The sequence below is a fragment of the Rhinoderma darwinii genome, chromosome 5 (genome assembly GCF_050947455.1).
Source record: "Rhinoderma darwinii isolate aRhiDar2 chromosome 5, aRhiDar2.hap1, whole genome shotgun sequence".
In the NCBI taxonomy this organism is placed as follows: Eukaryota; Metazoa; Chordata; class Amphibia; order Anura; family Rhinodermatidae; genus Rhinoderma; species Rhinoderma darwinii.
This window is the reverse complement of record NC_134691.1, coordinates 224573758-224596218: the sequence shown is the minus strand read 5'-3', so window position 1 is coordinate 224596218 and position 22461 is coordinate 224573758. Positions and strand designations below refer to the sequence as shown.

General features: G+C 41.3%; 1 protein-coding gene across 2 annotated transcripts in view; it reads right to left on the bottom strand.

The window, feature by feature from the left end:
- MLH1 (mutL homolog 1) overlaps positions 1-22461 on the bottom strand; it is a 176902-nt gene that overhangs the window by 64407 nt on the left and 90034 nt on the right. For both annotated transcript variants that reach the window (XM_075826967.1, XM_075826969.1), the window contains 2 exons: positions 21035-21077; positions 7252-7340 (listed from right to left, as the gene is read on the bottom strand). In XM_075826967.1, the coding sequence (XP_075683082.1) occupies positions 7252-7340; positions 21035-21077 (132 nt within the window). The remainder of the gene's footprint in view (positions 1-7251; positions 7341-21034; positions 21078-22461) is intronic.

The window sequence follows — 22461 nt, the reverse complement described above, 5'->3', positions numbered from 1 at the left end:
GTTGGGGTGCTTTTTCTCCTTTATTCCTTGTAAAAACTAAAACATCGTATGTTTTTTCAGAATAAAAGTAGATTTTCATTTTCACAGACCAGTTCCAATAAATTTAGCAAAAAACCTGTGGGCTAAAAATGCTAACTATACCTCTTGAAAAATTCCTTGAGGGGTGTAGTTTCCAAAATGGGGTCACTTTTGGGGGGTTTCCACTGTTTTGGCACCACAAGACCTCCTCAAACCTGACATGGTGCCTAAAATATATTCCTAAAAAAAGGAGGCCCCAAAATCCACCAGGTGCTCCTTTGCTTCTGAGGCCGGTGCTTCAGTCCATTATCGCACTAGGGCCACATGTGGGATATTTCTAAAAACTGCAGAATCTGGGCAATAAATATTGAGTTGCGTTTCTCTGGTAAAACCTTCTGTGTTACAGAGAAAAATGTATTACAAATGAATTTCGTAAAAAAAAAAAAATTTTACATTTCACCTCTACTTTGCTTTATTTCCTGTGAAATGCCTAAAGGGTTAAAATAATTTCTGAATGCTGTTTTGAATACTTTGAGGTGTGCAGTTTTTAAAATGGGGTGTTTTATAGGGGGTTTCTAATATATAAGGCCCTCAAAGCCACTTCAGAACTGAACTGGTCCCTGATAAAATGGCCTTTTGAAATTTTCTTTAAAATATGAGAAATTGCTGCTAAAGTTCTAAGCCTTGTAACGTCCTAGAAAAATAAAAGCACGTTCAAAAAATGATAAAAACATAAAGTAGACATATAGGAAATATAAACTAGTAAGTATTTTGTATGGTATTACGATCTGTTTTACAAGCAGATACATTACAATTTAGAAAAATGCAGATTTGTGCAAATTTTCTCTAAATTTTGGTGTTTTTGACAAAATAAATATTGAATTTAACGACAAATTTTTTTCAGTATCATAAAATACAACGTCACGAGAAAATCTCAGAATCGCTTGGATAGGCAAAACCATTCTGGAGTTATTACCACATAAAGTGACAAGTCAGATTTGCAAAAATCGGCTGTGTCCACAAGGCCAAAACAGGCTTAGACACTAAGGGGTTAATTAAATATTTGACTAAAAATTTAGCAGGCTAATTTTTACGTTGATAATTTTGTATGGCCCGCGAATGATGTTATAAATATCTGCCCACGGCAGAAAAAAGGTTCCCCAACCCTGATGTAGAGGAGGGTCCACTAAACATCAAGGTTTATGAGGGGACAAGTGAGACTGCTTGACACCAGGCACCTCAGAATTAATCTGGTTCAGTCTGGGACCAAAAACACAGGAGTCACAAAAGAGAAAAGCCAAGAGGGCATTTGGAAACTGATCAACTGCCCAAGTTTAAACCACAGAGCGCGGTGAGATCGACCCTACAGGTGCATTGGAATGCGCTATGGGTGTCTTTGGACTCAAAAGAGCCTTATGGATTGCGCCAAAAGTCTCCTTGCAGCTAGTGGAACCACGCTGCATGTTTTTTCTGCAAGTGGGAAACTGAGCACGCCAATTCCACAAGGAAATCTCCAGCAAGATGCACCGATTAGTCCAAAGAGGTAACGTTTGCCAAGGAGATAGTGAAAGTGTTGGCCAGTAAATAGATCAGTGGGTCTACCATAGACAAGGCTGGCCTGTTTGTCTTCAGATCCAGGAGGATGGAGTAAGAGACCAAAACGCCCACCAGGAAACATATTTTTACATTATTATAATATTTAAAAAAACAACAACTTGTAGATATTTCAAAAAAGAAGAAAACACCTCAGGACCAAGGAGGATCTGAAGCGTCCCCAGACTGCAGTGATACTGTTGTCCCATGATAGAGCCCTTCTGAAGAACTATACAATATCAAATTCCTATTTAGGTACTGAATTTTCCGTGTGCGAACCCAGGACACTCAAGTCTTGCTTTGTAGCCTTGCCTTGACTGCACTGCTAAAGATAAACTTGGATTTAGTTCCTATAGCAAATAGGAACGGTGTCCATGGAAATCGAGCCGGGAGTTTCGACATCAAGTAGTAGTCAAGTACCCCACTCAGAAAAAATTAGAGCAACTGCAAGAGCATAAATTACTTCGCTGTGGAAGGGGGTTTTATGACTATCTGAGGTTTGGAATAACTGCGTAGTCATGCAGATATACGGCTAGTAATAGCACAATAACCTAGCTTATGGATAGTGAATATGTATCCATGTGAGAAACAGCAAATAGCGTTTGTTCCGCCATGCAGCGGCTAATGCGGCTGTCTATTGAGGGAATAGGTGTGTTGCCATGTCAGATACAGGGCCCTGCAAAAGAACAAATACTCTGGAGAAGAAGGGCTGCCTGGAGCTTGCAATAACTGTGTAAGTCCACGCAGTGCAAATATAGGCGGAGAAGGGAAAACCAGGTGCGTTGCCTGTAGCAACAAAGATGTGCGGTTTAGTAAATAGTGCTAGAGTTAAGGGCTCAGTTAGGGTCCGCAATGGGCCTAATAGATGTTGCGGCAGAACCCCGAGGCCACGCGTGAGGGGGGGAAAAGTGCGGCCTAGTATGCTGTAGTGGAGCTGCAGCCTAAAAAGTAATGACACAGTTGGATGATGGCCGGGAATGAGGGTGAGTAGGGAATAAGTGCAGCCTAGCAGGCTGAAGTGTAGCCACAGTCTAATTCTAGTGACGCCTCCATACTACGATGGTCGCGCGCCAACCCGGAGGAGAGGGAGTGTAGAGTAAGTCACAGGGCAGCCGTTGTCTACATATTTGGCTACACTCCGATCATAAAGACGCGCATTGCTGCTAAGGAATCAGGTACAGCCGAGGAGGCTTGAAGATGACAGGGGTCTTAATTTTTGGCAGCGGCTGAGGGAAAGTGGAGCTGAAGATACGTGTATCTTCAGCTCATGGTTTCAGACAAAGAGTTTGAGGAGGGGGTGCTGGGTTATGGCATCATACTCCCCTAACCCTGAAGTAGTCATCTGCTTTCCTCTTCTTTTCAGCTCCCACATGTAAACCAGCAGGGTCATCCCTTCAGTGTGCCTCTCTCTGGTGAGGGGGAACACTAGTGTGGAGCAGGCTGGAAACTGGGTGACCCTTGGGCTTGTGGGCAACGGCGCTGTAGAATTGTTACCGTGTGCCCTGCAGTTGGTGGGGAGAACAGAAATGCAGAGTCAACACGGTTTCCCAACCTAGAGGAAGAAAGGGAAAAGTATAAACCAAAAAGAAGAAAAACAAACAGCCTGCTATACAAGCAGGGAGGAATGGCTCCTACGGACACCAAGCTAGAACCGATTAGCTCATTGTTTGCAGGAGGGGTATAGTCTGTCAGAGGAGTTACCACTTTCTAAAGCTTAGTGTCGCCTCCTAGTGGCAGCAGCCTATACCCACGGTCTGTGTCCCCCAATGATATGAACAAGAAACATTATATAACAAGATAAAATCATTACATACACGATGGTATATTCAGAGACGTCCATTAAATTCCTAGGGACTCTAGTTTATCAGGAGGGTGGTTAACTAGTTAAGGAAATTTTTACTAACCCCTCTGACTGTAAAAATTCATTGAGGTACGACAGTCAGCACCCTAAGAGTATGTGAAAGTCCTTATCGTACAGACAGATGCCGAGGGTTAATAGGATTGTTGAGGAACCAACCAGGGTGTCTGTAAGACTTGATGAAATGGCCAAAAAGTTTTTGGATAAAGGGTATCCTAAGGCTGGATTCACACGAGCACATTACGTCCGTAATTGACAGACGTATTTCGGCCGCAAGTCCCGGACCGAACACAGTGTAGGGAGCCGGGCTCCTAGCATCATAGTTATGTACGAGGCTAGGAGTCCCTGGCGGACAACTGTCCCGTACTGTAATCATGTTTTCAGTACGGGACAGTAGTTCCACGGAGAGGCAGGGACTCCTAGCATCGTACATAACTATGATGCTAGGAGCCCGGCTCCCTACACTGTGTTCAGTCCGGGACTTGCGGCCGAAATACATCCGTCAATTACGGACGTAATGTGCTCGTGTGAATCCAGCCTAAGAGGTTAGTGAGGGAACACATGAAACAATAGGCACAAATATAGGAAAAAGCTGCCCTGTTGGGAAGTTGGAGTGCACAGAAAAAAAGGAGGTTGCCATTTGTTTCTACATATGATAACCACAGTAAACGAATATGTTTAATTTTATGGAGACATTGGTCCAGAAAATTACATTATAATACAGCGATTACAGAATTAAAAGTGCCACCCCTTTTTTCCTACAGAAGATCACAGAACTTTCACGACTGACCAATCAAAACAGACATTGGGGAGAAAGAGGCAGAATTTGGCCTCTGAATTGAAACCGGGCTGTTACCCGTGTATGAATTATGAGAGCTGTGTAATGTTGAAGAAAGGGAACATATTCACTCATCCACTAACTGAAAAACAACATAGGATTAGACATTATCAGACATGGAAGTCAAAATTTTTGATTTATGTAATGTTGTGCCCTCATCCGAAAAGGTGCGTGGGGGGAAATCACCATGGATTTCAGATTACGGTTAATCATAAATTAAATACTTGAAATAAAAAAAAATATTTTTCAGTTGCTTGAGATTTTAAATAAAGAGGCCCTATAATGAATTATCTAAAGTTTGCCATATTGGATTATGTGTCATCACTGAGGAGAGGGCGCTATAGCTAAATCTTTAAAGGGAGACCGAATGGATGAAATTAGAGGCATTGCAAACCAAAGGGTTAAATGTGGATTATTCACTGGGGGCCTTCTTGTGAAGGGAGCATCCAGTTAATGCGCTATAATTCTAGATCATGTCCTATACTGTAGTGGAGTTATTTTACACACATTTATTTGTTCCATTGTAGATGGTGCAACAGGATTCAGAAACAATAATAAATTGATAAATCTTTGATGTTGTTGCTCTCCATAAATGTGTCATGTAAATATATTTTCTTATGACTGAATAAAACGATTTTCATTGACACTTTAGTACTATTTGATGGATAGTAATGTGCGCGAGAGTGCGCAGTGAAGTGTTCATTTATGATGTTTAATCCCATAGCAACTGAAGCTAGACACATGAGATCCAGTTATGAACTGGGAAACATGAAAGTTTTTTAGCCACACGAAACCTCAAAAATCAAGTGGTTTGGGATGATTGTGCGATGTCTCCTGTTAGTTGACATGCCAGTTATCGAAATCGGAGAGGGACAGAATCCTGGAACTGAGAGACCTTGGTTTATCACTCTGGCAGATCGCTACGCACCTAGGCCAAGATGTCAGAACTGTTCAACGTTGCATGTCCCGGAGGTTGGGAGAAAAACGAACGGAAATAAAGCAAGAGATGTGCGAAGGCGAACCTCTGCACGGACGGATCGTCTTATTGGAAGAATAGCATGTAGTGATCCATTCTGTACTGAAAGTGAGATTTGACATCACATCCCAAACATAGTGTGGCAACCAGTGTCGACCCAAACCATCAGAAGTAGTTTGCAGGATATTGGGCTACGAGCCAGACGTGCAGCTAAAGGTGTACCATTGACCACATGCCACCGCTCTCAAAGGCTATCATGGTGCACAGCAAGATGGCAATGGAGGTCAATCCTCTTCAGCGATGAGTCCCGCTTTTGTCTCGGACGCAATGATAGCAGGAGATTGGTCTGGAGACCACATGAGCAACGCCATGAAGAGGCCTTCACAAAGGAACATCGCACCGATCCTACTCCTGTGATTATGGTGTTTGGTGGGATGATGTATGGTAGCCGGACCCCTCTAGTCTTCATTTCAGGTACACGAACAGCTCGGTGTTATTTTGATTTGGTCATGGAACCAGTGGTACGTCCATTTCTAAAAAGCTTGAAGCTTGCCAGAACCCGTTTTTTTAATGCCAGGCCACATGTTGCTCGAGCTACTGTGAGCAGCCTGCATGGCCTAAATGTGCTACCACGGCCTGCAGCGTCTCTGGACTTGTATCCCATCGAACTCATCTGGAACGTCATTGGTCAGCAATTGCAAAGGTATTTGCATGCCCAAGTGCATTCAGCGTGGCATAACATTCCTAATACAACCATTAATAACCTCATTGATAGCATGCCAAGGAGTCTAAGATCGTGTATTTCTGCGTGTGGCGCTTATATGGGATACTGAATAAATCAAGATGTTTGGAATATTTTGTTTCCATTTTTTTATCCTTTGCATATCATTAACATGTCTATCGATCCTGTGGTTTCCACAATTCCAAAACTTTTCTTTCTTGGTGTTGCAATTTCAAATGTTGAGAAGTGTAGATGATGTCGTTATAGACAAGGACATCTGCCAGGAAAGGTGTGAGAGATATAGATAGATATATATATATATATATATATATATATATATATATATATATATATAGAGAGAGAGAGAGAGAAAATGTTTGGTTTATTAAGCCAGCACACGCATATATTGTACTTTATGGAACAATGTAATAACACAATTTAAAACTCTATATTTTAATATGACTATATAATGCACTTTATATTATTAAATGTATATTATATGCATATATGTAATTTGATGTGATGTAATCATGTATGTATGTATGTATGTATGTATGAATGATGTGGGTGACACATCCCTTAGGGTATGTTCACACGAGGGCGTCCGTAACGGATGAAATTACGGGGATGTTTCAGCCTGAAAACATCCCCGTAATTTCAGCCGTACCGGCATGTGCAGGCGCTTGAACGCCGCGTCCATTACGGACGTAATAAGCGCTGCTATTCATTGGAGTCAATGAATAACGGCTCCAATTACGGCCAAAGAAGTGACAGGTCACTTCTTTGACGCGGGCGTCTATTTACGCGCCGTCATTTGACAGCGGCGCGTAAATTACGCCTCGTGTGAACAGACAAACGTCTGCCCATTGCTTTCAATGGGCAGATGTTTGTCAGCGCTATTGAGGCGCTATTTTCGGACGTAATTCGGGCCAAAAACGCCCGAAATACGTCCGTAAATAGGCCGTGTGAACATACACTTACACTTCGCTTGAAAATGACTCTACTGAAGGGTTAAAATGTTGCCAGTACACTATAGGTGACTAAACGTGGTATTTTAACTAAGCCATTTTTGGAGTGCTGCTCTTTTTTCAGTTTATGGATATGTCTGGGTTTGGAGGTCAACCTGGTGAGCTAAACACCCTTCTGGGGTTTGCAGTCCTTTTCACAGTGCTGCCCTGCTGCTAATAAATAAATAAAATATATATTTTTGCTTAATATCTTTATTTATTTAATGACTTAATCAGTACCTGCTTACAGCATTTCCAAATACAGTCCGGATATTGTCAACAGTTGTTGCATTTGATAAAGTTCTCACATCGGCCATGGTCTCACCTTGCTAAAAAGGAAAAGTATAGCAATAAATTAGCTTCATTTTTTCTATAAATCTTTCACAAATGCATAATTTATATATTTAAAAAAAGTACATAAATCACTCATCTGCAAGTAAGGTATAATTAGAAATATATTCCGCTGTGCCCTTCTTATGACAGATGATTAACATAACGGAAATCGAAAGAAAAACTACTTAAAATTGGTAAGTACTACTAATCGTGCATCAGATCTTTATTAAAAAAAAGAAAAAAAAAGTGATAGTGATGTTATTGTTGTTTAACATAAAAACATTTGTGCAGTGGTTGAAAAGTGTTCTGGGAAAGGATTCTGAATCTGTTTCTATAGAAGAAAAACTTCCCACACTGTTTTTACAGGTTACCTATTTTTTTTTTTTTTTCTTTTTAAATGGGGGGAAAAAAACCAAAAAAAACTTTTACCATGCTGTGGTTTAAGATAAAAAAAAAAAAAAAAAACTCATGAAAAAAACGGAATGTGTATCTAGTCGCCGTAGTAGAACAACATAGTGGTGAGATAGTCTAAGGCCTCATTCACACGACAGGGTCCGAGCGTCGGCCGATAAAATCGGCCGTTTTGGGCCGTTTTTCCCTGCCGGTTTGCATCCGTTCCGGGACGTGTTGCCATTTCTAACGACCGATATTGACTCGTTTTACATCCGTTTTTTTCCCTGTCCGTTTTAACCCCTTAACGCACCAGGACGCACCGGTACGTCCTGCAATTAAGTGCTTTAAGGCACAGGGACGTACCGGTGCGTCCTGGCTAAAAACTGTCACCCTGTCAAAGGACAAGGTGACAGAACTGTGCCGTCAACTGTTTACGACAGTTGACCGGCACAGTAAGACGGCAGGGGACCATTCACAGCGGTCTCCTGCCGGCGATCGCTGTGATTGGTTAGTCAAAGCAGACTGACCAATCACAGCTCCATGACGTAGTGCATGTAATGGCGCTGGCTCAGCTTGAGCCAGCGCTATCACCGCCGATAATCAGATGTCCGGCACCCCTCTGCAACGGCCAGGACCGGAGCTAGGCTCCGATCCGGCCGATTAACCCCTTCGATGCATCGATCAATGCATCGAAGTGTCTTGTAGCCTGTCGGCAACCACGATGGTTGCCACGGGCGCGGATGTCAGCTGTTTGTCACAGCTGACATCGTGCCCTAACGGCCAGGACCGGAGCTAGGCTCCGATCCGGCCGATTAACCCCTTAGATGCAGCTATCGCTGCATCTAAGTGATTAGACCGCACGCTATGGTTGCTAATGACAACTGGCCCCTGAAAAAATAGCCTTTTGAAATTTTCTTGAAAATGCCAGAAATTCTAGCTAAAGTTCTAAGCCTTGTAATGTCCTAGAAAAATAAAAGGACGTTCAAAAAACGATGCAAACAAAGTAGACATATGGGAAATGTTAACTAGTAACTATTTTGTGTGGTATTACTATCTGTTTTACAAGGAGATACATTACAATTTAGAAAAATGCAGATTTTTGCACATTTTCTCAAAATGTTGGTGTTTTTTACAAATAAATATTTAATTTAACGACAAAATTTTTTCAGTATCATAAAGTACAACATGTCACGAGAAAATCTCAGAATCGCTTGGATAGGCAAAAGCATTCTGGAGTTATTACCACATAAAGTAACACGTCAGATTTGCAAAAATCGGCTGTGTCCACAAGGCCAAAACAGGCTTCGACACAAAGGGGTTAAAAACGGATGAATTTAATTTAAATTTGTTGCCACACACAGCCCCCTGCAGGTAATGCCACCAGCCCCCTGTAGGTAATGCCACCCTGCCCATTGTAGGTAATGCCACCAAGTCCCCTGTCGGTTGCACCCACCCCCTTCCAGGAGAAGTCACTGACTTCAATGTCCATATATGGACAGTTTAGTCACTGACTTCTCTTGGAGAGGAATCTCCGGCCACAGGGTCGGGGCTTCCGCTTCTGAAGTGAGTGACGTCACTGTGTCCATATATGGACAGTGTAGTCACTCACTTCTCCTGTAGCGGAATCCCCGGCCACAGGGTCGGGGATTCCGCTTCAGAAGTGAGTGACGTCGCTGTGTCCATATATGGACAGTGTAGTCACTCACTTCTCCTGTAGCGGAATCCCCAATCCCCGATTGGGGATTCAGACTCCTACAGGGAGCAAAAAAAGACCCTCCTCCTCCTCACATGCACTCTGCACTGGGAGGAGGAGGAGAGCGCGAGCGACAGAATACATGGCCATCACTCGGGACACATTCCGGTGATGGCCGTGTATTACCCGGCCCCATGGGCACTTTTATGGGAGCCGGGCGGCCGGGTAAACTGCCGAAATTAGGGCATGTCCCATTTTTTTGACGGCCAGGTTTCCCGGGCCGTCAAAAAATCGGTCGTGTGAATAGCCCCATTAGGGGTCTATTGTTCCTACTGCAGCCGGGTGACGGCCGATTTATGAACGGCCGTCACCCGGCCGGGAAACCCTGTCGTATGAATAAGGGCTAATAGCTTCCATGAGCCTTTTTTTTTAAATAAATTCTTTATTTACTATTATCAAACAAGGAGCATATTAGTCCCTTAATGACCTGGCATGTTTGGACCTTAACCCCTTAAGGACGCAGCCTAGTTTGGGCCTTAAGGCTCAGAGCCCATTTTTCAAATCTGACATATTTCACTTTATGTGGTAATTACGTCGGAATGCTTAAACCTATCCAAGCGATTCCGAGATTGTTTTCTCGTGACACTTTGGGCTTCATGTTCGTGGTAAAATTTGGTCGATATATTCAGTCTTTATTTGAGAAAAATTGCAAAATTTAGAGAAAATTTAGAAAAAATAGCATTTTTCAGAATTTAAATGCATCTGCTTGAAAAACAGACGGTTATACCACCCACAATAGTCACTAGTTCACATTTCCCATATGTCTACTTTAGATTGGCATCGTTTTTAGAACATTATTTTTATTTTTCTTGGACGTTACAAGGCTTAGAACATAAACAGCAATTTCTCATATTTTTAAGAAAATTTCAAAAGCCTTTTTTTTAAGGTACCTGTTCAGTTCTGAAGTGGCTTTGAGGGGCCTATGTATTAGAAACCCCCATAAAGCACCCCATTTTAAAAACTAGACCCCTCAAAGTATTCAAAACAGCATTTAGAAAGTTTTTTTAACCCTTCAGGCATTTCACAGGAATTAAAGCAAAGTGGAGGTGAAATTTGCAAATTTCGTTTTTATTTCTGAATTTCAATTTTATTTTATTTTTTTTCTGTAACAAAGAAGGTTTTACCAGAGAAACACAACTAAATATGTATTGTCCAGATTCTTCAGTTTTTAGAAATATCCCACATGTGGCTCTACTGCGCTCGTGGACTAAAACACAAGCCCCAGAAGCAAAGAAGCACCTAGTGCATTTTGGTGGTGCTTTTTTATTAGCATATATTTTAGGCAGCATGCCTGGTTTGGAGAGGTGTTGAGGTGCCAAAACAGTAGGAATCCCCCAAAACTGACCCCATTTTGGAAACTGCACCCCTCAAGGAATTAATTTATGGTTATTGTTACCATTTTGACCCCGTAGTTTTTTCACAGCGCGTATTTGAATTGGGCTGTGAAATTAAAAGAATGACAATTTTTCCAATAAGATGTCATTTTTGATCAGAATTTCTTATTTTCACAACGAATAAAATACCCCATTTTGTTGCCAAATTTGTCCTGAGTGCGGCAATACCCTATTTGTGGCCATAAACTGCCGTTTGGGCCCATGGGAGGTATTAGAAGGAAAGGAGCGCTATGTGTTCTTTGGAGCCCAGATTTTGCTGGATTGGTTTTCGGGTGCCATGTCGCATTTGCAGAGCCCCAAAGGTATCAAAGCAATGGAAACCCACCAGAAGTGACCCCATTTTGGAAACTACACCCCTCAAGGAATTCATTTATGGGTGTTGTGACCATTTAGACCCCACAGTTTTTTCACAGAATTTATTTGAATTGGGCTGTGAACTAAAAAAAAAATTATTTTTTCCAATAAGAAGTAGTTTTGGCTCAAAATTTCTTATTTTCACAAGGAATAAAATACCGCATTTTGTTGCCCAATTTGTCCTGAGTGTGGCAATACCCTATTTGTGGTGATAAACTGCCGTTTGGGCCCATGGGAGGGCTCAGAAGGAAAGGACCACCATGTGGCCTACTGGGAATTTTCTGGTGCTAAGTCGTGTGTGCAGAAGCCCCTGAGGTATCAGTACAGTTGAAACCCCCGAGAAGTGACCCCGTTTTAAAAACGACACCCCTTAAGGAATTCATCTAGAGGTGTAGTGAGCATTTTGACCCCACAGGTATTGTGTAAAAGATAATGCGCAGCAGATGGTGCAGAGTGAGATTTGCAATTTTCTATATATATGCCATGTCAGTGTCCGATATATTGTGCCCAGCATGTGCCACCGGAGACCTACACCCCATAAACTGTAATGTTGGCTCTCCCGGGTACGGCAATACCCTACATGTGGCTGTTATCAGCTGCCTGGGCACACAGCAGGGCTCAGAGGGCAAAGATGAGGAGGGGTAAGCTGTGCGAAGTGGATCAGAGCGAGTAAAACTGGGGTAAATTAAAAATAAAGGGATGGATGATAAATTTGAAAACACTCTTTCATACAGAGCTCTGGTTTTTCGGGACACGTGTCACATTGATATATTGTGTCCTTCCTTATCCCCCTCTTATAGCAGACTCTGCACCTCTTTTGACTTTTTCCCTTCTTGCCAGTTTGGGGAACTTCTCCTAAAAAGTGTTGCCCTGGTACGATGCCTGTGGCCCCGCTTCCAGAAGTACTGTAAGGCTTCAGGACTTGATCTGACAAGTCCACCCCTCCCATGTACCTATTGTAGTCCAGGATGCAGTCTAGTTTGGGGGTCCCTGTACTGGTACCTCGTACAGGTACATGGGTACTGGTGTGGCATCTCCTGGTCTTGTACTTGACACACAATATGTTGCTGCTAGATTGTGCCCTGCTCTCACCCCTTCTGAGTGTTTGCCCAAGCAGAGTCGTAGGGAGGCCTCTCAGGTTTCTTCTAGCAGTGCCGCATGCCGCAGGACTTCTGGAAGCGAGGCAGTTGAAGAGTGGGACGCTGGTATAAAAATTATCCAGGTAGAGGTGGTAACCCTGGTCCAGCAGTGGGTGCACCAAATCCCACACAATTTTTGTATTAACTCCCAGTAAGGGGGGGCATTCTGGGGGCTGAGAACTGGTGTCCTTCCCTTCATATATCCTAAATTTGTAGGTATACCCGGATGCACTCTCGCACAGCTTATACATCTTCACGCCATACCTTGCCCTCTTACCCGGCAGGTACTCGCGGAATTGAAGCCTCCCTTTCAAATGTACCAGGGATTCATCAATAGAAATACACTTCTCGGGGGTGAATGCTGGGAAAACCGGGCACTGAAACGGTCTAATAGGGGTCTCCGTTTATACAAACTGTCAAAACTGGGGTCATCTCGGGGTGGGCACGGCTCATTATGAGTATAATGTAAGAAGCGAAGTATTGCCTCATTTTTATTTTATTTTTAGTTTCCAGTTCAGTTCTGAAGTTGCTTTGAGGGGCCCATATATTAGACACCCTTATCAAACACCCCATTTCAGAAACTAAACCCCTCAAAGTATTCACAACAGCATTTAAAAAGTTTATTAACCCTTTAGGCGTTTCACAGGAATTTAGAGCAAAGTAGAGGTGACATTTAATTAATTTAATTTAATTTATTAGGCACCATGTCCGGTTTGAAGAGGTCTTGTGGTGCTAAAACAGTGGAAACGCCCCAAAAGTGACCCCTTTTTGGAAACTAGAGACCTTGAGGAATCAATTGTAGTTTTCTTGGGGTGCATGCGGCTTTTTGATCAGTTTTTATTCTATTTTTAGGTGGCGTGGTGACTAAGAAAACAGCAATTTTACTATTGTTTTTTATTCAATTTTTTTTACAGCGTTCACCGTGCGCTATAAATGGCATATTCACTTTATTCTGCGGGGCGATACGATTACGGCGATACCAGATGTTTATAGTTTTTTTTTATGTCTTATGGCGTTTGCACAATAAAATACATTTTGTAAAATATAATTTATTTTTTGTGTTACCTTATTCTAAGAGCCAGAACTGTTTTATTTTTCCATCAGGAAAGCCGTGCGAGGACTTATTTTTTGCGTAACGAACTGTAGTTTCCATCAGTACCATTTTTAGGTACATACGACTTTTTGATCTCTTTTTATTCCATTTTTTGGGAGGTGAAGTGACCAAACAATTGTGATTGTGGTACGGTTTATTATTATTTTCTCTTACGGCGTTCACCGCGCGGAATAAATAACGACATCGTTTTGTAGTTCAGGACGTTACGGACGCGGCGATACCAATTATGTATAGTTTATTTGTTTATTTTTATTAATAATAAAGAACTGATAAGGGAAAAAGGGGGACTTTTACTTTTATTACTTTTAAATCTTTTATTTTCACACAACTTTTTTTTACTTTTTTACACTTTTTTTACTTTGTCCCACTAGGGGACTTGAGGGCAGGAGGCTCTGATCGCTATTCTAATACACTGCACTACATGCGTAGTGCAGTGTATTAGAGCTGTCAGCTGTTCGCTGACAGCAAGCATAGTGGGTCTTGATTTTGTCGGGACCCACTAGGCTTCCGTCGATGGCGTAGCCAGAGTCCATTGTTAGGATTCTGGTTGCCATAGTAGCCATCACGGCCCGCTATCGTGTAGCAGGCCGGCGATGGCAGCTTAACCCCTAAGAAGCCGCGATCGCTATTGAACGCGGCTTCTAAGGGGTTAATCGGCGGGGACCACCGCGATCGGTCCCTGCACACTAAGCTGTGATAGCCTGCTGTCGGAAACAGCAGGTATCACAGCTCAGACACGCGCCGGGGAAAGATGGCGCCGTGTTTACTCAGGTCAGTAATAGTACTGACCTGAGCGCGAACGTTCTACTTAGCAGGACGTACTATTACTGACCTGAGCGCGAAGGGGTTAAAATCAGACATACCAGATTTTACAAATCTGGCTTGGACATTATCAGAGAATAACTCTGTGAAAGTTTTGAATATCCAAGTAATTCTGACATTGTTTTTTCATCACATGTTGTACTTTATTTTAGTGGTAGAAGTAGACTGATACAATTTGTGGAAATTAAAAAATAGAAAAAAGGGAAAAATGTTAATTTTTACAAAATTTCTTCCAATTTTTAACTGCAATATGTAACATATGTACACACATACTGTACAATTTTTTAAATGAAATATGTATTTCCATCTCTTTATTTTGGCAGCACTTTTGAAAAAATAAAATTAATTTTCAGCAATTTAGAGGACTTACAAATTGAATAATAATTTTATAAATTTTGAAGTACATTTTGTTTTCCTGCACCAAGCCAGGTTTTCAGAGGCTCATAGGTCTCAGAATGATGGAAACGCCCACAAATGACCCCATTTAGAAAACGAGACCCCTTAGGCCTCATGCACACTTCCATCACCGTTTTCTCGGCCGTTTTTGACGGATCCGTGTGTCCGTTTTTGTTTCCGTGTGCACTCAGTTTCCGTTCCGTGTTTCCGTTTTACACGGACGTTATGCTTCCGTTTAAAAAACGGATGTGAACTTCATTTGAACCTGTCACATGTCCCAGGAAACACCCATAGAAAGTTTACAAGAAGTTTTTGGTGCGGTTTTCTGTAGCTTTCAGAGCATAGAGAACAGTTTGAGATTACTCTGCTTGGCTTACTTTGGTTTTTTGGGTGTTTCAGAGTGAAAATATGAGCCTATCTTCAGAAATGAATGTTTACTGTAGTCTGAACTTTTGCTCACCCAGCCGTTGCTATGGCAACGGATCCGTCAAAAACGGACGGCACACGGAAGCCTTCTGTGTGCCATCCGTTTTTTTCACTGACCCATTGACTTCTATGGGCCACACGGTCACGGAATCACTGAGCAAAGTAGGACATGCTCTACTTTGCACGGAACAACGGATCCGTTTAAATAACTGAAGTGTGCATGAGGCAATTGAAATGAATGGGTTCAGGGTGCCATCAGTGACAAAAACGGATAGCACCCTTACGGAAAAAACTGAAGTGGGCACGCTTCCATCACCGTTTTTTCGGCCGTTTTTGACGGATCCGTGTGTCCGTTTTTGTTTCCGTGTGCACTCAGTTTCGTGTTTCTGTTTTACTAGGACGTCGTGCTTCCGTTTTTCCGTTTAAAAAACGGATGTGAACTTCATTTGAACCTGTCACATCTCCCAGGAAACACCCATAGAAAGTTTACAATAAGTTTTTGGTGCTGTTTTCTGCAGCTTTCAGAGCATAGAGAACAGTTTGAGATTACTCTGCTTGGCTTACTTTGTTTTTTTTGGAGTGAAAATATGAGCCTATCTTCAGGAATGAATGTTTACTGTAGTCTGTGAATCTGTGAACTTTGGCCCACCCAGCCGTTGCTATGGCAACGGATCCGTCAAAAACGGACGGCACACGGAAGCCTTCCGTGTGCCATCCGTTTTTTTCACTGACCCATTGACTTCTATGGGCCACACAGTCACTGAATCACTGAGCAAAGTAGGACATGCTCTACTTTGCATGGAACGGAACAACGGATCCGTTTAAATAACTGAAATGTGAATGGGGCCATTGAAATGAATGGGATCAGGGTGCTATCAGTGACAAAAACGGATAGCACCCTGAAGGAAAAAAACTGAAGTGTGCATGAGGCCTTAAGGTATTTATCTAGCGGTATAGTAAGTATTTTGACCCCACAGTTTTTTGCAAAATGTAATACATAGCAGGTGGAAAAAAAAATATATATTTCACTTTTTTCATAAAAGTATCAGTTTGAAGACCGATTTCGTTGTAAAGCGAATATGAAAATGAAGAAACACACCACATAATCTATCACCCTGTTTCTCCTGTTTTCAAAAATACCCACATTGTGGCCCTAATGCGTTGTTTGGACACACGGCAGGGCCCCAAAGGAAGGGAGGCTTTCAGGACTCCTATTTTGCTTGAAAATGTTTTAGGCCCCACTGTACATTCGGAGAAGCTTTGAGCTGCCAGAACTATAGAAACTCCCCCATGTAGAAAACTAGACCCCTTAAGGTATTTATCTAGTGGTATAGTTAGCATTTTTACCACAGAGGTTTTTCACTAAATATATTGGAATTAGTCTGTAAAAATTAAAATCTACTTTTTTTCTGAAACATAGAAATTTTTAATATTTACAACGAATAACAAAGAAAATGCACGTCAACATTTGTAAAGCAATGTCTCCCGATTACGACAATACCCCATATGTGGTAATAAACAGCTGTTTGGACCCACAGCAGGGCTCAGAAGGGAAGGAGCGCCATTTGGATTTCTGATTTTGCTGGAATGGTTTTCGGTGCAATGTCGCATTTGCAATACACTGGAGGGACCAAAAAAGTGGAAACCCACCAAAAGTGACCCCATTTTGGAAAAACCTTCAAGGAATTTTTCATGGGTATATTGAGCTTTTAGACCCCACGGGTCTTTTGCTGAGTTTATTAGAATTAGGGTGCGAAAATTAATATCAAACTTTTTTCCACTAAAATGTTGAATTTTCTCATTTTCGCAAGGGATAAAGGAGGAAAAAAACAACCATTTTTTATAAAACAATTTCTCCCGAGTACGGAAATACCCCACATGTGGTCATACGGTTTTTCATTAGAAATGAATTAACCCTTTCAGTACTGATCCATTTTCCGCTTTCTTATTTTAGATTTTTACTCCCCGCCTTCCAAGAGCCATAACTTTTTTATTTTTCCATCAATAGAGTGGTGTGAGGGCTTATTTCTTGTGGGATGAGCTGTAGTTTTTATTGGTACCATTTTTTGGTACATAAAAAGTGATTAAAAAGTTGTATTACAATTTTTTTTTTTTTTAGAGCTCAGGTGACAAAAAAAAAAAAAAACAGCGATTTTGGCGTTTTCAATTGTTACATTTTTTTAAGGTGTTCACCGTGCAAATTAAATAATGGTATATTGTAATAGTTCGGACTTTTACGGACGTAGCGATACCAATTTAGTTAATTTTTTTTCCTTACTTTAGAAGAAAAATTGTAAAAGTAAAAAAATTCTCACTACTAATAACTTTAATTCTTTTACACATTTTATTAATCCCTTTAGGGGACTTGATCCAGCGATCATTGGATCGCTGGTACAATACACTGCAATACTAATGTATTGCAGTATATTGTTATTCTTACAGGCTTCTGTAACAGAGCGATCGCTGTACCTGTCCGTTAGTCCTGGGTGTCAGCTGTAATACACAGCTGGCACCCGCAGCGTATGGAGCGGGCTCAGCACGTGAGCCGGCTCCATACATCAACCCTCGCACCATGACGTCATAGTGCACAAAAGGGGTTATTGCACAGCGGATGGTTCAAAGTGAAAATTGCAATTTTCCACCGATATGCCATTTTAGTGCATAATATGTTGTGCCCAGTTTGTACCACTGAAGACCTGATAAAGCGTTAAGTGGGTTCTCTCTGGTATGGCGATGCCATATATGTGGGCGCAAACTGCTGTTTGGGCACGCTGCAGGGCTCAGAAGGGAGGGACGCCATTTTACTTTTGGAGCTCAGATTTTGCTTGGTAATAGTTCTGTTTGGGGTTTTGCTGCTATTTCAGTTTATAATGTGGGGGCATACGTAATCTGTGCGGGTACACCAGGGTATATGTAATCTGTGAGGAGAACATCAGGGCATAATAAGAGGATACAATAATGGGGTAAATAAATAATATTTCCTAGATATGTGGTCGGGGTCGCACTGATAAATGGCACCAGATCTTATCCGATTTTGGAACAAGCTGCACATTTTGCATCGCCATATTCTGAAAGCCAGAACTTTATTTTTTCACCACCGGAGCCGTGTGAGGGCTTATTTGTTGCGGGACAATCTGTAGTTTTCATTGGTACCATTTTGGGGTACATGCGATTTTTTTGATCACTTTTTATAAAAAATTATTGCAAGCCCGGTGAACAAAAACCAGGAATTCTGACAACCTTTTTTTAGGTTTTGTTTGCGGCGTTCACCGTACGCTATAAATTACTTTTTTACTTTATTCTGCGAGTTGGTACGATTACGGAAATACCATATGTATATAGGTTTTTTTCCTTTTTTTAGTGTTTGCACAATAAAATCACTTATTTATAAAAGAAATAATTTTCTCTGTCACCATATTCTGAGAGCCATAATTTTTTTATTTTTTAGTCAAAAAAGCTGTGTAAGGGCTTGTTTTTTGCGGGACGGATTGAAGTTTTCATTGGTACTATTTTTGGGTACATGCGACTTTTTGATCACATTTTATTATTTATTTTGGGTGGGGTGGTGACCAAAAAAAATTGCGATACTGTCGTAGTTTATTGATTTTTTTTTGGGGTGTTCATCGTGCTGAAAAAATAACATTATAGTTGGGGTCGTTACGAACGCGGTGATGCCAAATAGGTCTACTTTTTTAACGTGTTCATTTTTTTTATATAATAAAAGTCTTATTATAGGAAAAAAAAGCATTTTGTGTTTATAGAACTTATAACTCATTTTTACACTTTTTTTTTTTAAAACATTACTTATTTGTTACTTTTTTTAACTTGTCCCACTAGGAGACATTTAGACTTGCAGCTTTGATCGCTGCTAGAGTACATTACACTACACACGTAGTGTAATGTACTCTAACTGTCATTGTGACGTAACTGTGACTGACAGGAAGCCGAGGAGGACCGGCCGGAGGCCGTTCCTCCGAGGCTTCCGTACATGGCAACCCGGAGGCTATGGTCTAGTCTCCGATTGCCACAACAAGCATCGGAAGCCCACACAATCACGTCGTGGGGGCTGCCGATGTCCTTCAAACCACTTAAATGCGGCGACGCCAATCCGTTGCCGCACTTAAGGGGTTAATGCCAAAAACAGCGGCGATGGTCTGCTGACCGGCAAGTCTGATGCGAGAGCTGTCTAGGACAGCTGTCAGCGCGGGCTTGTCCCTCTGTTGATACAGAGTGACAGTTTGAAATATTGACGAAAATGAACGTCATGATGCGCGATCTAGCAGCCGACCAGGACGTTCATTTTCGTCATCGGTCAATAAAGGGGTAATCAGGGGTGCAAATAGAAAAACGGGGGGGGGGGGGGGTGGACACAACAAAAATAATAATAACATACGCCAAATAAAGGACACGCAGGTCCAGGACATTGCATCAAACGAACAGAATTCGGCCATCAGTATCAACAAAAGAGAGAGGAGGGAAAAGAGAAGAGGAGAAAAAGAAAAAATAATAAAAAAAAATGGACGGGGGGGGGGGGAATGATAGGCACATGGTCTCCAGCACAACTCAGAATGTCTGAAATCTCTGTTCAGATGGCCATGATGGTCCTATATTCTGGGGAGTCCTGATAATCCAGTGGTACCATGGTTTGGAGAAAATATCATATCTCTTAGTCAACTGTGTCCATGAGCCTTTAACAATGTCACAAACTTGGCCATATACAGTAGGTTAGAACAAAGATCAGATATATTTTGTTAGCAGTACACTTATCTCTGGCTTCTCAAAGAGAAGTTCTAATATGTATAAAAAATTCTGGGTGACAAAGACTGGAAACACACATTAAGATTTTGTTGCAGATTTTGATGCACTTTTTTAAAGAGGCTCTGTCACCACATTATAAGTGCCCTATCTCCTACATAAGGAGATCGGCACTGTAATGTAGGTGACAGCAGTGCTTTTTATTTAGAAGAACTATCTATTTTTACCACGTTAGGAGCGATTTTACTTTTATGCTATTGAGTTGCTTAATGCCCAAGTGGGCGTGTTTTTACTTCAGACCAAGTGGGCGTTGTACAGAGGAGTGTATGATGCTGACCAATCAGCGTCATGCACTTCTCTCCATTCATTTAGTCAGCGCATAGTAACATTGCGTTGTTCGCTATGTGCTGTCTTATACTGACACATTAACGTTACTGAAGTGTTTAGACATTGTATAGTCATTCCTTCCAGCCAGGACGGGATGTCTATTCACAATCCCTGCACTTCGTTAACGTATGTTTGGTACTTACAGCAGAGCATAGCGTAATCTCGCTGTAACCTGTCATTTAAAGCGAGATTTCGCAAGATTACGCTTGCTCTGCTGTCAGTATCACAGAAACATTACGGAAGTTGAATAGACATCCCGTCCTGGCTGGAAGGAATGTCTAGTCACGGTCTAAACACTTCAGTAACGTTAATGTGTCAGTATAAGACAGCACATAGCGAACAACGCAGTGTCACTATGCGCTGACTAAATGAATGGAGAGGAGTGCATGACGCTGATTGGTCAGCGTCATACACTCCTCTGTAACACGCCCACATGGGCATTAAGAAACTAATTAGCATAAAGGTAAAATCGCTCCTAACGTGGTAAAAATAGATCGTTTTTCTAAATAAAAAGCACTGCTGTCACCTACATTGTAGCGCCGATCTCCTTATGTAGGAGATAGGGCACTTATGTGGCGACAGAGTCTATTTAAGGCAAAGACCGGACTGCATTAAAAAAACTGCACCAAAAGCTCAATGTGCGTTTCGCCCTAAACAGTGCTTCTGATCAGTTGGAAAGGTCGGCTCATGTAGGACCAGTTTTTTAGTTATGTCTTGTGGATGTTAAATGGAATTACAACATATTGTAAACACTAACCTTTTTAACAGATAAGCTTATACCTGAATTGTGGATGGCATACCTATGGAGGAAATAAAAGAAAAATAGTCAAAGAACATTTGAGAAGTTTACTTTTTGACAAGTCACATATGACTCATTTAACCCCTTCCTGCTGCAGCCAGTTTTTGTTTTTCCTCCCCGCCTTCCTAGAGCTTTTCTATCGGCATAGCCATATGAGTGGTTTGTTTTATTTGCGGGACAAGTTATAGTTTTTATTGGAAACATTTAATGCGCCAAGAAATTTAAAAATGAAGGGGTTGAATGGATTAAAATAAAAAATTTTTTGGGCTTCACTTTCACAACGTTTACCTCGCGGTAAAAATTACATGTTAACCTTATTCTGCTTGTCAATACAATTACAGCGATACCAAATAGATATGGGTTTTTTTTTTGGTATATTTTACCATATGGCCACAAAACATTTGTTTTTATTTTGTGACCTATTCCTTTTTTTTTTCCCCATCAATTGAGCTGCTAAGGGCTTTTTTTTTTGCCAGATGAGCTGTAATAATGTATGTGATAAACAACGTTACATTCAGTAAGTTCAGATCATTACAGCCCCCTCTCCACTACTCCCGGTCCAGAATCGACCACCATACCAGACTAAACTGGGTTCAAGCGACTCCACGGCTATCAAGACTCCACGGCTATCAAGACTCCACGGCTATCAAGACATATTCACAGGATATGCCATAAATGTGACCTATTGTACTTTATGATCGTGGAAAAATTTGGTCGATAAATTCCATATTTATTCGGGAAAAACACCAAAATTTAGAGAGAATGTGCAAAAATTAACATTTTTCTAAATTTAAATGTATAATGCTTGTAAAACAGATAGCAATACCACACAATATAGTTACTAGTTTACATCCCCCATATGTCTACTTTGTGTTTGCATCGTTTCTTGAACGTCCTTTTATTTTTCTAGGACGTTACAAGGCTTAGAACTTTAGCAGCAATTTCTCACATTCTCAAGAAAATTTCAAAAGGCTATTTTTACAGGTACCAGTTCAGGTCTGAAGTGGTTTTTAGGGCCTTATATATATTAGAATCCCACAATAAATCACCCCATTTTTAAAAACTTCACCCCTCAAAGTATTCAAAACAGATTCAGAAAGTTTCTTAACCCTTTAGGCGTTTAACAGGAAATAAAGCAAATTAGAGGGGAAATTTACACATTTTTTTTTTTTTGCCGAAATTCATTTGTAATAAAAGAAAATTGTGTAACACAGAAGGTTTTACCAGAGAAATACAACTCAATATTTATTGCCCAGGTCCTGCAGTTTTTAGGAATATCCCACATGTGGCCCTAGTGCCCTAATGGACCGAAACACCGGCCCCAGAAGCAAAAGAGCACCTACAGGATTTTGGGGCCTGCTTATTTTTAGATCATATTTTAGGCA